Here is a 17,537-nt window from a genome sequence, read left to right as displayed (position 1 = left end):
ATAGTTATAATAAAACCATTAATTTAAAAGAAAAAAAATAACATTAAATATATATTAATCACATTTACTAATATAAATATGTCAATAATCACTCATTTTTAAAAATTAACATTAAATATATAATAATTACATTTACTCATTTCCTAATATAAACATATCACTAATCACTCATTTACTCAAATTTACTAATATAAATATGTGAATAATCACTCTAGTAAATCACTATTAATACAAAACAAAATTCTATTAAAATATGTAATCTTTATTTATATATATATATATATATATATATTTCATGACACACAACAGATTCGAATCTTAAAAATACTTAGTCGCGACAGATACCTGAGTTCGCAAGAAAATGTGGCTGTACCTGCATCGATTAGGAGAACACTCTTCCTAAAAGAAAATAAACTGAATAAATAAAATAAAAAATCAATAAACTAGTTAAAGGCAAGGTCCAAAAACAATAAACGAGTAAGGAGTCAATTGTCAACATATAAAATTGAAAATCAAAATCAAACAAGTTAAGACGTTAATTCTCAAGATATAAAAAACAAGTGTTGTAACGAGATTGTTGAAGAATGATGATGATTAAAATATAGTGTCATAGAAAGTTTGGTAGGATTTTGAATCTTAATACTATTTTCGGAAATTTTGTTTATAGCTATTAAGGTGTAAGATTTCAGTTGTTGAGGAGTTTTTGATGATATTTCTATGGTAAAAATAAAATATGATTTAAGTATTTTTATTATCAATTTTTTTTTTAATGTTCAAATTTTTAAATTTTTGTTGTCTACCCAAAATTAATATCTTATAAAAAAATGCTTTAAAATTATAAATTTATTATTATATTATTAAAATGTAATTTATGATAAAAAATTGTTTACCATATCTTATTATAATTATCTAATTTAATTAATTACCTTAAATATATTAAAATTTAATGCAATTCTTTATTATAGTTATTTATAATAATATAATTAAATATATATTTATATTACTTTAAATAATATTATAATGTGAGTTGAATTTAAATGTAAGTTACATGCCAAATATAAAAATTAATACAAATTAAGCCCATGGGCTAGCTTAATTTGGGTTTGCTTTGATAATCAAATATTATATTCCATGAGACTCTAGATTCGAACCCCTTATGGGTCAGCCAACAAAATAATAATAATAATAATAAACTAGTAATATATTTTGAACGATTATTTTAAGGATCTTGGATGGGGTGCTATCCGAGCGAAAAGGTGGGGACGGTTTATCGTCTTTCCACCTTGCAAAGACACTGACAAGGTACCCAGATGCAACTATTGGTTGTTTCCCTATCACATTGGATCATGTCATACCAAATTGCTTCACTTGTTTCTCATGCAGATACCCTAGTACTTTTCAATTGACGGCATTTTCGCATCAAAATTTCCAAATCTAAAACTTGACAAAAACTTCCCCATCCAAGACTTACCATATTGTACTATTCCATGTTCATTTTGACATCTCAGTACTCAAGTAGCCCAATACGGACCCCACAAGGGTTGACCTTTGGATATGCACTATTTTGGCACAAAACCTTCATTTTCAGCCATTTTGGCCAAAAAAGAAATACACAGGAAAACCTCATCAGACGGGATCTTGGTACGAATCCCAAGACCTTTGGGTTTGTCAAGTCAATCCACCATGGACCAATCGTGCATTGCGACATGGTCCTTCTTCCAACTCATATTTTTCATGTCTCATTGCCACATCATATCGAATCCTGAACTCAACTTTCATATATAAACTACACTCAAGTGTCTGGTGCTCTTGTACCCAGTATACTCAAGCACTACTAATCATGTCCCATACTCACTAATCTTGGTTTAATAATCATTAATCATGGATTAGGGGCCAAGATTAAGGAAACAAGATCTCATGACAAAGTCATTTATTTTAGTTATAATATTTTTCTCCAAGTTATATACTTCCCTAAGTCTTCTAGGAAATATACTAGATTATCCCTTCAACTTATACCAGGCCCCTTTGTTGCCTATTGATCACATTCATCTGCCACATTGTGTTAGACCCTTAGCTACTTCTTGATCTTGGTTCGACTCCCCCCAATATTGATATCTATGAATTGCATAACTTGACATCATTGACAACATATACTACCAACATAGGGACCCTTGTAACCATACCTTTAAATGATTATTTTGTCATTAGAAGGTGTTGAACTCTCTTTCGGAAAAGAAATGAGAGTAAAATTTTGAGTTACAACATTGTGCATGTGGCTATGAGTTCATACTTTCTTTTTTTTCAATACACCATCCATACTTACATGGAACTGTTGTTTAAAGGAGAATGGAAATATGTTCCTTTCACTTTCTATGTGTTGTTTTAATTAACATTCCTTTGCACCTTCCAGGGAAATTACTAGTCTTAGTGTTTCTCTTGTCATGAAACATGGAGACAAATGTAACACAATTCTATGTATTCTTATCATTGATGGGCATGGGACAACCATAAATCCAATCTCAATTGTGTATATGCACAAAACTATCGTCAATATCCTTCATATTTCTATCATCTCAATTATGTAAAGAGATATTTCAATAGTTAGTATTATATATATGGCATATATTGAGGCATTTCAAATTAAAATGTTTCTCCCAAAAATACTTTGCTACTCAAGGACACTCATCACCTCGCTCTCTTAGTCATTGATCAGGAAATCTCCTCATATGGTGCCCAATGAAGGGACAACCTTCTACATGTTCTTCTAAATCATAGATTTCAATGTTTCTTTCGAGAAATAGATCAAACATGAAGTAGACAAACTCTCAAATACCAAAATACTAGAAAACAATTTTCATTAGGTTAGAATTAATTGAAATAATGAGGATTTTTCACAAGCTTTTTCAAGTTTGTGCAATCATGAGAAAGGAAGTAACTATGACTAGTGATGCCCGATTTATCATGAGATTCAAAACATTTGAACTTGAATTTTGTCTTTTCAAATCAAAATATTTAGAAGCTTCAATACAAAAAAGAATCTATAATTTGTAAATAGACTTTGTTACGATAACTATGATTCAATACCATGTTACAAGACCATGGGTGAATAAGCAGTTTATAAATACAACATATCCAAAAAAGTCATATATATATATATATATATACACTCCTAACCTGTGGCTTAGCTTGGGCCACACCAACCCTTAGCATGGTTGGATTTTTACCCACAAGTTTAGAATTAGTGTCTTTTACGCCACTAAATGTCTTAACAGAAGACCCTCTCACCATCTACTCAACACCTCATAAGCTAATTATAAATACAATTTAAAATAAATTATATTATAAATAAAAAATAATAATATTGCAATATCAATATAACATTTATGTTACATGTTGAAAAGCTAGTGTAATATTGGGGTTTTATATACTTTTACATATTATTCATTAGTGATAATTTCTCTCATAACTCCTTGTACTTACACATTGTTTCTCAAGATACTTGAGAACTTTTGGAGAATGGTTGAGTATGATTTGCAAAATATTTGAATTTACATAAATAGTGACTATACATTATTGCACAAATCATTGGCTAGTTTGATCTTATTACCTAAATTTTGTGCAAAGATTTCCATAAATTTTGGTGGACACTAAACTTTAATTTGCATATTTAATTTTTACTTCTACCTAAATTTGTAAAAATAATTGCATAAAATATGGTGCACAATATTTACCTAAATATAAAAAATGTCTAAAGTAACTCTTGGACGAATATTTATCTACATTTATCTATCATCTCTTTTTATTCTCACAATCTAATTTTAAATTAGTGAAAAAATAATAATATCAATCATCCCATCTATATTTTGTATAAAAATTTGCCTAAATTTTAATGAACACTATATTTAATAAATTTAAATATTTACATTTTTATTCCTACTTAAATTTAAATTTGTATAAAAAACTAGATAAATTATAATAAACAAATTTTTAAAAAATTTCAACAATAATGTTTAACTGATGCCTATTAATATACATGAGTAAACTAATTATACAATAGTTAGCAAAAATTAAATTGTTAAGCTTTCATTGCAAATGAAACTCACCATTCAGGCCTTGAGCGTTATACCTGGCGGGCAATACAATACAGTAAATTTAAAATTGGGGTTCCATTCCAAAGCACAATTTATATCCAGAGGGCATATAGAACTCTAGCCTAGATTTATTCTGGAGTAGTCTGTCGCGGTTGAAGAATTGCTGGGAAGGTTAAAAGTGATTTGAATTCTGTAAAAATATTTTTAAAATTTTTACAAAGGTGGTGTTTAAAATAGATTCAACAACATCAAAAATTTAGATAAATAGGAAGAAAGTCAAAAATGTTCTGAATCTTAGTAAAAAATTTTAAAAATCTTATAAAAACAATATTTGAATCATCATATGATGAAAATAAATTCAGCACCAACAACAACTTTTAAAGCACTTAAAATTATGAAATTTAACCATTTTTATTTAACAAAAATCCCTTCAAATTATGAGCAACATTTCCATAAGAGTAAAAAAGACGACTTCGGCATTCATTTTCATATAAACAGCGGAATCTGTTATGAGAAGAGACTCTCTCTTTTAAACTCGAAACTCTTAAAGTGTGCATCCATAAAATTGATATATTAATTCTAATTTAACACAATCACAATAACTGAAATACAGGTTGAAGGAGGGCAATACTGTCGAAGTTTTACTAAAATAAGCAACTCTTAATTATATAAAATAAGCAACTCTCTTAATTATATTTTCAGAGGCGTGACATATTCAAATTGCATACAGAGATTACACATTTAATGATGGTGTGATGCCTACAGAGATTACAGATTTAATGATGATGTTAGGTCTACAGAGACATGATTTCGGAGACGAACAGGTTTAGATTCTTTGTGGAGGATCCGCCCTCGGCCACCGCTGCTCAGCCGCCTTCAGTTCTCCGGCTCTCTCTCTCAATTCCTGCCCCGTTTCTTCCATCATTAACATTTTCACAATTCTTTCCACGTCCTCTCTTGTGACCAGCCAATTCTGGTCGATTCTCTGCGGTGCCTCCAGTGCGATCTGGATCTCGTCCACCACAAACTTTGAGTTGAAGTGCTGCTCTGCATACAGCGGCCATGCAATCATGGGAACCCCCATCGTCGTCGTCTCCAGCACGGCGTTCCATCCGACATAAAGCCCCCTGTAGCAGGATGCGCCATGAGTTCATTTCAAGATTGTCCTAACCCACCATTCTGTTGTGAAATTCTTGGCACGGAAGAAGCATTTGAATTTTTGGGCACCCACCGGTCTGTTGTGAAATTCTTGGCGCGGAAGAAGCATTTGAATTTTTGGGCACGGAGATAGCATTGAAGGCATATCTGCGAAGAAATCTCTGGAGCTGTACACTTGCCAAAAAATAAATGGGCCTGTCCCTTCCTCGACGTTGCTGAAATATCCAGTGGTCACGTCAGTGTTTTCTGGTGGAGGCTGGAGTCATTTACCGGCCAGAGCGCTGCCGTCCCGTTACATGCCATGCATGTATGGTGAATATGTATGGTGAACATGCTAGGCGATTGCTGGCCGACTTGAGGTCCCATCATAGCACTCTTAAACCGCATTTATGACCCAATAGCATGGGATTTATTTGTTGCCGTATTCACGCCCCCTAATATTCAATGTTGCAGTGTTTATTCCAAATTTTCTACCGCTGAAATGCAAAGCATTATCCAAACATGCAACCCTGCAACCTCATCCTATTGCAAATTGTCGCATGCGTACCGGACAATTATTAAATAAAAACATTCATCTCGATCCATAGTTTGAAAAAATCCAAAACCTCAGGGCACTTATCGTAGCTGAACGTTCATCGCCCATAGGACCCACGCTCTCCAATCGATACTCCCCATCCTTCATGTGACCGCACCTTTACTGGTTTGTCACCCTACTTCAGCGCCGCCTTTTCTGCAACGCCGGACAGAGCCAGGTCTCGCCTTCGAATCCCGCTAAATCTCTGATTCTGTCCCTGTCGTTGTCATTGGGGGCAATGAAACGAAGCTTCTCGTCTGTTGTATTATCGTTGATTTCACACTTCGAATGCCTCCGAGTGAATGAAGTAAGCGAAGTTTGTTAATTAAGTAAGCTCGCTAGCAATGGACCACGGCCCTTCCGATAGCAGTGGTATGCGTGTCTGAAATTTGTTTAATTTGCATGTTTTCTTTGTTTTTCAGTCTTAATAATATATTACTATTCTTTGATGCTCTTAACGTAGCATTTTCTCTTTCATATTTTTAGCTTAACGACAGTAATCCCCTCCCGGGGCGTGTCATGTTAAGGCAAACTCTGTTAATCTTGTGGAATAACAGTATACTGACTAAAATTTGCCCTGGAATCATGTTAGAAATGGAACGGCTGTCTTTATCTTGGAATTAAGCTTTCTGTACTGGACTAGGGTTTCGGAAAGGAGAGCTGGAGAATTTTATTTTCAGAAATCTGTATTTCTCGCAATTCCTTTGAAACAACGGCTGCCGTGGAGTTCGGGATGCTATTGAAGTCCTTGCAAAGTTTTATTTTATTTTTTATTTTCAATTAATTAAGCTAATTAATTAATTTTATATGGAAAAGAATTGGATGGTTAGAAACCATGGCCGACAATCTCCCCTGGCGTTTATTACCGGTTTTCCGCACGTGAAATTTTACGAACCCTGGATTGAAGCCTTGCGTAGAATTATGTTTGGAAGTTGTGTAACTTAGGGCGATAAGATATTAAGAGGCTTCTCACTGATTCCCGCTATAAATTCTGTCAAGATGTTTTTTACCTTTATTTTTACATATTTGTAGAAAGTATGGACTTCTTAGGGTGTATCACAACTTTGCACTTATTGGTGCAATGCAAAAGCATTGTAACTTATCTTGATTGTTAAAGTATAATGTAAATTTTACATAAATCTGACGAACTTATGTGCAAAACAACACTTTATTCATCATATTCTGTCGGATAAGCGATTCTTCTAATTAATTTGCAGCAAAGGGGCATCTGCTAGTATGTTTTTTTGACAAAATGTTTCTGATTGTCACTGCAGCAAGCATGCCCTTCCCCATTCTGGGAGTATTACAATGCAGTGTAGTTCGTTTACAACACTTGAAAGAATCCCTTCTACTGAGATGCCACAGGTGTGGGTAACTATTCTGCAATTGTCATCCCTGACTTGCACTGGTCCACTGCATGAAATGCCCTCTTCCACGGGCAAGACAGCTCGTGAAGGGGGAAGCATGTCTTTTGGGGGGTTTTGAACTTTGGTGAGGGTAAATACCCTTGCTCTACCATTGAATAAGGGCATTTTTAGTAAACCATTATACTATAACTTGCAAGTATTTTGATTTTTAACATTGTTGAACTTACTAAACTATATATAACGGCATACAACTAGCCCCCAGCTGAATATGCTTCTTGTAATCAACTACAAAATGTTTGCCATGCTGGCAAATGGCCCAACTTTCATGATTCAGGGTACATTTTAGTACCTATGAGCAGCAGTATTACCATGCCCCACGTTAATTATAGAGACGCTTCTTTTTAAGTACAGCGTACATTTTTCTCTTGATATGAAAATCAACTTTGGGTTGGCTATCTTGAAAATTAACTTGGATAAGAGAAGAGGCTTCCTTAAAAATTATCTCCTCGTCCTCGGGAAGGATGAAAAGCATATGATTTGAGGAAATAATTGTTAGAGTTATGATCTTTTTGGCTTTGGTTTAGCGTTAAGTTGATGGATGTTTTTCTTAAAGGTTCCAGGCTTGATTCTCAGCTTTTTGGCACTCGCAACCTCTCTCGAGTCTCAACTACCTGGGTGCCTCCTCTAATACCCCAGTTAGAATCCCTGGTTCAGTGTTGTTTATGTACATGATGAATGACTATAAGCGGAACAATGTAATTTGTAATTGAACATTAAGAGTTAATCAAGATTCAAAAGTATATCACCGGCTGTAAAAGAGGAGAAACAGAAAGGGGGGCTATGACTCCATAAGAGGGAAAAAGCGAGGGGGGCTTAGTTGTAGGCTAAGGAAGAGACGGGAGTTAACCCAAAGTCTAATAAAACTTAATTGTCAGTGATTATAGGCTAATTTTGTTTAATTAACCTTTGGGGGGGATTAGTGCATGAACTGATATGTGCCCCCTTCATACCATGCAAGTAAAGTTATCTTCTTCATGCAAGCAAACAATCATTGGGAATTATTGTGTGGTTTTCATATTGAAGGTTCAAGGGGTGGAGTTTGAAAATGGCTGCTGTTCAATATCAGAGAGCTGAACTTACCAGAAGTTGGTAGTTCACCCTGCAAATTGTCCTTTGTCTGAGAAATTGGGGAAATTCTCTCATGTGAACTGCTGTGTGTAGATTGATTTTGAACTGTGGCTGTATGGAATTATATTGGCTGTAATTGAGGAAAATTTTCTACAGCTGATAATTCTCCTAAATCCTGGCAGTGAGATTTCCTGGCTAGGCTCCGCTGGAGCCTTGGAGGGAAGTGGGATAGCTTAAGGGGCTGCTGAGCAGAGAAGGGGATTCCATTCGTTGGGTTGTACAGGTTGATGGGGAAGAGGATTGTGGATTGGGAATTGCTGTAGGTGACTGTTAGCATGGATATTGGGTTGTAAGAAGAGAAAATTAGAGCCAGCCATAGGACTAGCGTGCCCCTTGTAGATTCATTGCCTCAGCTCCAGGGTGACCTCTGTTGCAGAGAGAACTGGTACAGCAGGTTGCTTATGGTTGGGAGGAACATTTCTTTTTTTTTTGAAGGAAAAAATACCATAGTTTTATTACTGATATCAAAATTATAACAGGATATGCGAAATGCATTCCAGCTGGCTATATGCCCAAAAGAGGGCTGTCTACTGGGACTCCTTTAAAAAGCCAAAACTAGCCGAGTCAAAAGAAGTTTGAAATACTGTTTCTTGTCTTTCTCTATGTTCAGAATTTTACAAATAGTCATCAATTGACAAAATAATCATTATTCTGTACTCTTTGATTAGTAGTCAGCCATGTTGCTTGGGAGCGGGAGTGACCATTTTCAGAAGCTCCCGGTTTGGGAGCGAATCCGGGAGTGATTTTTTAAAAATATATATATTTTTTATATTTTTTAATTTTTGATACATATATGTCAACAAAAACATGTAGAATGATGAATTAGACATAAAAAACATAACAAAACATAGATTGATCATTGAACCATATCACATCAATCATCTAGAAATTATAATCGTCATCAACCATGTCCACAAGTTAGTAAAATACATATTACAACTGCAACATATTGAGTCTCATGAATCATGATTCATCAAATTCAATCTTAAAGTTTCAACTTCAAGCTTTCAAAATTGAAAATTCAATAACATTTATCATCATTGATCACCAAAGTTGTACTTGTAAGCTAAGTTTAACCATTACAAGAAGTAATATCTAAGATATTTCTAAATCCTAACTTCTAACTGTTAACATGATATGAAATGTTATAAATTTATAAAATGAAACATGAATAATGAAATGAAATGAAACAACTTTAGTCTTTCACGAAGCATCATATTCATAATTCACATCATTACCAATGAGTTATAATTGCCAAGGCCCAACTTCAAAATTCAAATTTTCATTGTCACAGTGATATATTGTTTACAAAAAATATCATTATGATATGAAAGAGTCAAGAGTCAAGAGTCAAGGACTCAAAACTCAATAGTTATGAAAACTAAAGTCTAATAGAAACTAAAAAAGACCAGTAAACTGTAAATCAGAATCTACATGTGGCCCTTGCCACGAGAGTCTCCAGGAGTATAAGCAGGTCGTGGTGGTCTTCTAGGAGTCTCCCGCACAGACCGACGACCAGAACTAGAACCTCCACGTGAGGGTGTAGATGGAGGTGGCGACAGCAAAGGAACAAGACTCGGACCTCGAGCACTGCTACTGGATGGTGGAGGTGGAGGTGGAGGTGGCATGGCTGCTGTAGTTGCTTCATCTTCATCCCTTACAAGTTCCTCTTCCAGTTCTTCAATATGTACAATGCCATCCTCCAAATTGTCATCCTCTGGGTGATTGTCCCAAATTTTATATGTGGGATCCTCATAAGCCCGATCACAGTAATGACTCAACAACCTCAAGTTGTAGTGCACATAAACCAAGCTTTCTGCTCGGTTTTCATTGAGTCTGTTCTTTTCACATTATGTATGTAGCTGTAGGTGCTCCAACACCTCTCTGCAGAAGAAGTATTTACAACCTGTGAAAGAACTTTTTTTGCCAAGTTTGGCAAAAGTCCATGCCCGCCATATGTTTCCCACCATGTGAGAGTATCAAATCTATCTCTGTCGTCCATTGCATGGAAGTTACCATACAAACCAGTGCCGCTGAAGTATCTGCCTATTTCAAAGCGCACAGCGGCACATTCCTCCCTGTCAGGTACCAACTTTTCTAATGCTTCCAAATATCCTTTAGTTACCTCTGGATCTAAATGGGGTTTGGTCCTAACCCCACCCCCTGCTGTAGGTTGGCCCAACCAAGATGTAGAGTAGTATTTTGGCGTAAGGATATACGCCAAGCAATGTAGTGGAAGATTAAGCCTATTCCACTGTTCACACACACAATCATGAATCACTTTGTACAAGTTGGGATCTCTATTATGAACAATGTCTTTTATTCCCCCCAACATGGTATCCATTTGCTCATACACCTCGCCAATCACTGGTTTGTCTGTATCTGCAAACCGAATCATGTGATAAATTGGCTTGGTGAAATCCAATACCTGCCTCACACTTGTCCAAAACTACCCATCAAGAGCGACCTCCTCCACCATTTCAAAACCTGCCATGTCAGCTACATTTGTAGCCCTTTCCTTTAATACCTGCCAATGTGGACTTGATACCATGCTAGCTAATGCCTCTCTTACCTTCAAAAGGCGCCTGAAGGTGAGGTAATAGCTACCAAATCTGGTCTTCGCAATCTTCAACAACTCCAATCTCGAGTGACTGCGGAAAAGGCCATGGGTATTGCTATGGTTTGTAATAAATTTTATCATTTGTTTGCCTTTCTTGTACAAATCACCAATCCATTGGTATTGTTCATTTTTGTTCTTGACAATATCATGCAACAAAAGGTTCAATGTGTGAACCAAACATCCAGACCAAAATATGTTGGGGTATTTATCCTCAATAATTGCTCCCGCTGCCTTACAATTAGGAGCATTATCAGTGATGACTTGGATGACATTGTATGGGCCAATACGCTCAATTGTTTCAAGTAATGCTTCTGCAATGTTGATGGCGGTCTTGAACTTGTCTGAGTAATCATGTGCAGCTAGAAAGATGGGACCACTAACAAACACAGCAAGAACACTTATCAATGGCTTGCCTTTTACATTTGTCCATCCATCAGATACAATGGACACCCCATGGTCAGTCCAAGAACTTTCATTCTATTCAAAGAATGTGATATTTTTGCTTTTTCATGATCAAGGCCAACGGTTCTTGCCTTGTCATACCCAGGGCTCTTGTATCCTTTAGGGGCATCATTTATGGCAGAGACCATTTCGTGCCAATAAGGTGAGCGAAGAACATTGAATGGTATCCCACATGCATAGAGAAACCTGTAAAGCTTTGAATCCACATCATTCCTACACCCCTCATCAAGGAAATCTGATATGGTTCTACGCCTTAAAGATGATGACCCTGTGCCTCCATATCCACTGCCTTGGGAGGATGCTGAAGGAGTTCTTTGTGATTGTGAGCTTGGTTCAAAGAAACCTCTTGATTTTTTTGATCTGTATTGGGCTTCCTCCTCTTCCCTTATGTATTTGGCTCTATCCGCTGCTGACACTGCTGTACAAGTTTTGATTCCTATTTGTTTGTCTCCATCACATGGCCTTTTCCCGCAGAGGTGTCTTCTAGCACGGACGTATGACCCTGTGTAATCAGTGTTGCAATGGGGGCAATGAAATTTAGTGGTTCCACCCCCTCTCCCTATTTCAGCCCTGTTAACATATTTCCACAATGGAGTTTGGTCTTGTTTAGTTTTTTGAGGGTCATGTTCACCCTCCTCCAACTCCTCCTCACCGGGGTTTTCACCAATTTGACTTTCTCCAGCTTCTTCATCCCCCTCTTCAGTTTGGCCCCTCCGTTTCCTACTCTCCAGCACCATAATAACCATAAAAGGGACCAGGAAGAGGAAAATGCCAAGAAATATAGCCAGGTCCATGGTGTTTGATGTTTGTAGGGTTTTGATTCTTGAATCTGCAAATTAATTTAATTTATTGGGATTAATTAATTTAATTTAAATTCCTGATTTTTAAACTCAATAAACTAAATTAAATTAACTAAATTACTACCTAACTAACTAAACTAACTAAATTACTAAGTTACTTAACTCTGCAGGCTTGCTCCTCGCTCCTCGGCACTTGCTCCTCGCTCCTTTGCTCTTGCTCTTGCTCCAAACTCTTGCTCAATGAAGTAACAATGAAATTTTTTTAGGCCCATTGGCCTTTTAAAACCAATTTTTTTTTTTTTTTTTAAATTTGATTTTTTTGGCGTCCGCGGAAATTTTTTCCGCCGGATCGCTCCTGGCGCCCGTCGAAACGCTCCCGGAGCGACGGAGCGATCGCTCCCTGAAACGCTCCCGAACAGGGCAGGGAGCGCAAATTTTTTTTAGGGAGCGCGCTCCCGAGCCGCTCCGGAGTCGCTCCCACCCAGAGTGCGATTCGGGAGCGGGTTCGGGGGGGGGGGGGGGGGGGCGCTCCCCCGCAACTATGAGTCAGCTGAGTTCCTTTATATATATATATATATGCAGGTTAAAAAAGTTACAACATATCATTTAAATCCATGAGTCATGAAGATATTCTGAGGAAAGGGCTTGGGGAACCAGATAGGTTGCAGATTAAAAAAATGACAATAGAAACAAGGGCAACAAACAAGGTTGACATGGTGTCAGGCCCTATTGCCACTAGCCAGCTGCAGCCACAGTAGCCTGACAGAGCCATTATCTTCGGCCACAGGGATCTGGACGCAATAGGAGGATCAGAGTTTGTCAGCGTGACAAAAGATAGGTGATCTGGTGGTTTTGTGGCCTGCAGAATGTGGGGGCCAGCCATGAGAGTCCATGCGAGGTCGGGCAACCGCATCAGCTAGTGGTACTCCAAAAATGGTGATACAACACTGTTTAGTCAACCTTGTGCAGGAGTGGTGTCCGTGCATAGGAGAAAAGACCACAACTGGCAGCTAGCAGAGGCCAGTTGCCACAAGCTGCAGTGGTGGGTGGAATATAACAGAGCTGCAGACAGTCACTGGGCTTGTAGTCAAGCTGCCAGGAGTAGTTGCCAGGATGAGGATTGAGCTCAGTCGTTGGCCAAGAGGAAAAATTAGGGTCTAGCTAGTTCAGGCGATGGGTCATTGCAGAAAGGTGTAGTTGCCTGGGTCTGAGGACTGTGCAGTCACAATAGGTTGCAAAGGACAACGTTTCAGGGTGCACAAAGAGGTTCAGCGACAAGTTGGGTCACAGAGCAGACTAGTAGCAAAGCAACAACTGCTGGTCGTGTGCGTTGGGGGGAAGCACAGGCCAGTAGGGCTTGCTGTAAGCCTGTAAGTCATCGGGATGCGCAGGTGGTGATGGGGTCTAGTAGGCACGTAGAGATAGAAGGCAGATGTGACACCCTTGGTATGCTTTCCCCTTGATTTTTTTGTAATGTAATGATACTTTGAATTATAAATGAGTATATTTCTATGTAATAGCCTGAAGAGTGGGACCACAAATCCATGATCTAAGAGGGAAGAGGAAAGATAAACCCAGGTGGGGTTAGCTGGTACCTTTAATTAAGTTTATGATGCAAATAATAAGAAAAAAATAAGAGGTAGAGTCCAAGAGGGACTTGAAGAGGCACCCCGAGGAAATAAATAAAAGGCATTTGCACAACAATGCTGGGGTTGGATTTTCTTCTTGAGACAACACATGAGACGTGTTGGAGATACCTGCAAAGTGGAGGGAATGAATTCCTTGGGAAGCTAAGTTGTGGCCTGGTGGAGCTCAAGAAATTCTAAGAAAGATGAGAATGAGTGCTGGCCAAGAATTGACTGAGAAATCACCTTGGGTGCTTGCTGAATAGCTGACAAACCACCTGATTTTATAAGTAATCCTTGTCCACATTGAGCTGAGCATGGACTCTTGCTGAAACTATTGAAGAAATTCCCCTTAGATTGTGGATCTGGCTCAGGGGTGACTAGTGACTACTGCAAGTGATTTTCGCTGCAGCGTGTCTAAAGTTTGATGGAAAATTGAAGTCCCACCTTCAGTTTGGCCATTTGTTTTAGGAGTCGTCTATGGAGGCGGAGGAATTGCCCGGATGGCCAAAATTGGCTGGAATCCGGGCAATTTAAAAAAAAAAAATCTTGTAGTAACAATGTTTGAATCATGTTTTTGACACGGGAAATGGACTAACCAGACTGCTTTTTTGGCCTGAAAATCATGGAAATTCCAGCCATCTTTTGATAAAAGTAACTAGGTTCGGTCTTCATAATGACACGTGTAATTGTGATTTTATGTAATTGATGAAAAAAAGAAAAATAAAATTATTATTTTAATGCTTGTCTCATGGGTTTCATGAGCAAGGAATTTTATTTTAGTATGGCTCCCATTGTGAGCCTCTAGGATTTGTCATCTAGTCATAAAAGCCAACTTGAGTCTATGTCATGTATGAAGGACCCTTCTTGGGCATATTACATTTTGTATGAGACATTAGATAAGTATAATTAGCCCTCTAGGACCAAGCAAAGTCTCCTCCTCAAGGTCGGCTTCAAAAGGAACAATAAAGTCTTCATAGAAGACACGTCGGCTCATCCTCCTATCATGTTGGCTTATTATGATGACAGACAATTATAAATAGGGTTGTTTGTACTCCATTACAGAGCAGAATTTCAAAGAGATTTCGGTGAAGGATTCTGTTATGGTCTGCGGTTGGAGGAAGTGCGAGAAGGGGAAATGGAAGCCTAATCATTAGCGAGGGAAGAAGGAAGAAAAGTGAAGCTCTTAGCTTCATTTTCTTGGGTTTGTTTTAAGGGTGTTTTTGTTGTCACATATGCGTAGAAGGAGATCACCTGTTGTAGTAAGGTCGAGAGGAATTACAGTCCTCTTAGATAGATGAGTTGGAAGAAGAACAAGTCTAAGAGGAAGCCGAGGCAAGCTAGAAGGAGTCCCTATGAAAAGGAGGCTGAAACTAATGAAGGACTAGGAAGCTGAAGTTGAAGGGTAGCTGAAAAGAAGGAAGGAGCAGAAGTTTGACTAGTGTTGACTTGGGCTTGGAAGAGAAGTAGAGAAAGAGGACTTGTGTCTTGGTCTTGGAGAGGCAAATAGGTCAAGGGTCTTGGTCTTGGTATTCGTCAATTGGAATCTCTATAAGAAGAAGAATTTGTTCGGGTTTTCCTCTCAAAGAGTGAGAGGTTTTGGCCCTGGCTGATAGCCTATATTCTGTGTCTCTTGTCTCTTTATGGTTTATACATTGGTAGTTGTTTGATGAAGAAGAACACTAATAACCTAAGTAAAAGAAGATCCTAATCTAAAGAAGTAAAAAGTACTCACAAGCAGTTACTAATAGAAGAGAAATCACTTAATCTCTATGCCCTAGATTTCTCAACATGGTATTAGAGCTAAGGTGTCAAGTCAAGAAGGTAGGGCAGCTTAAAGAAGGACACTCAGAACCGAATCACTAAAAGGATCATCAAGAGCTAAGGTAAAGATTAGAAAAATCAGTTTGAAGAGAGGCATCAAAAGGAGTATCAAGAAAAGTCAAGGCATAGAAGAAAAACAATGAATCTTCAAGTATGCTTAAGGACCAAGTTCAAAAGAAAATTCTGGGCACAAATATTCTCAAGATTTGATCTCAATATAGGAAGAAAGAGACAGTGATCTTCATCTCTCTATACATAATCAAACTCTCTCCAAAGTCAAGCAAAGTTTTAGGCTACAATATTAGCTTTTCAACAAAATGAGTAGATCCTCGGTCCATGTACTTAAAGGAATAACTTTTGAAGATCACCATATTACTGTCTCAAAAGACTGAAAGCCTAATGACATAAAAAGTGACCCTCTGGACATTGAGGAAAAAGCACTGTTCAAAAGACAACAAAATCTCAGAACCAAATTTTTGAACAACCTCAGAGAAAGATCGAGCTCCTCAAGAAGATAAAAAACATAATGTTTTAATCTCTGTGGCACAAAGAGTGTAGACACCAATCATTCTTGTTCTCCATAACACGATCAGTCTTTCAAGAAGACTGATACTCATTTATACATTCTGAAAAATATGGTGGAACCAAGAAACTATAGGCAAAAGAATCTCTACGTTGAAATTTTGTGGCAAAGTAGTTTCATAAGCAGTCATACTAGATCTTGAAGGAACACATGAAGGAGCAAGTCCCATCATAAGAACGGCAATATCTCTGAAGACTCGTTAAAAGGAAGGTCATGAAGATGACAAATAATCAATGACAAAATACAGTACCGTTGTGAAGAATCATGGTAGCCAAAGTACTGAGCACTACAGGTAGGTATACATAAGGTATGTATGATAATTTTTATTTTCAAGGGTCCATCATAAGATATAGTAGGGTTGAAGTTATGGGTTTGTAATTTAGAAATACTAATTCTAAGGTATTTGTTCTCTATGATTTGATTTCTAGGGTTTGTTAGATTTCTAGGGCATAAGAAAAACTCTAGAATAACATAAAGGAAAAAGAGTATGATCTAAGGTTTGAATTTAAGAAACCCTAGAATGACCTCTTGATTGCATAAAACCCTAGAAAGGTAACTTAACATCATGTTTTGGTATCATATTTTGCTTGGGGTACTTGCTAAATAGTATTGCAGGTACAAGAAGTAAAAGATGGATGGGCTAATCTTTTGAAAGGCATGATGAAAGAAGGGAACTATACAAACCCTTAGACACTACTCATAATATAGATGGATAGCACGGAGAAAGTAAAAGATGAGAGACCTCTGCCATGGTTGAATGCATCTTAGTAAGAAGGCATCATGGTAAACATACAAATGAAGCAAGAGCTCGAACATCATCATAGAGAAGCACGAAAGACGATTAGAATCTATGAAAGTCAAGGATATAGCTCTTGGGAATCTCATTGAAAACACTAGTGGCAAGGTCATCTAGTACAAGGTTCATCATACATTTGTCAAAAGGAAACATCTGTTGATGGGGATACTTTAGATCCTAAAAATTCTTTGATGGAATCTACATTGAAAGGTTCATTGATCATGAAGGGAAGCAAGGTTTTCATCAAGAATTCTGTACTTGCTAAATAGTATTGTAGGTACAAGAAGTAAAAGATGGATGGGCTAATCTTTCGAAAGACATGATGAAAGAAGGAACTATACGAACCCTTAGACACTACTCATAATATAGATGGATAGCACGGAGAAAGTAAAAGATGAGAAACCTCTGCCATGGTTGAATGCATCTTAGTAAGAAGGCATCATGGTTAA

General features: G+C 37.3%; 1 protein-coding gene across 2 annotated transcripts in view; it reads left to right on the top strand.

The window, feature by feature from the left end:
- The first annotated feature begins 5,706 nt into the window (after positions 1 to 5,706).
- LOC149238409 (protein EMSY-LIKE 3-like) overlaps positions 5,707 to 17,537 on the top strand; it is a 225,548-nt gene continuing 213,717 nt past the window's right edge. Inside the window, exon 1 of one of the 2 annotated variants that reach the window (XM_089373027.1) lies at positions 5,707 to 6,195. In XM_089373027.1, the coding sequence (XP_089229153.1) occupies positions 6,168 to 6,195 (28 nt within the window). In that variant the 5' untranslated portion in view covers positions 5,707 to 6,167. The remainder of the gene's footprint in view (positions 6,196 to 17,537) is intronic. The other variant, XM_089373028.1, reaches the window with a different exon arrangement.

Source organism: Pinus tabuliformis, chromosome 8, assembly GCF_031772625.1.
Source record: "Pinus tabuliformis cultivar Carrire ecotype Pingquan chromosome 8, CPIR1, whole genome shotgun sequence".
Taxonomy (NCBI): domain Eukaryota; kingdom Viridiplantae; phylum Streptophyta; class Pinopsida; order Pinales; family Pinaceae; genus Pinus; species Pinus tabuliformis.
The sequence above is the reverse complement of the archived record's forward strand: the minus strand, read 5'-3'. Positions and strand labels throughout refer to the sequence as shown.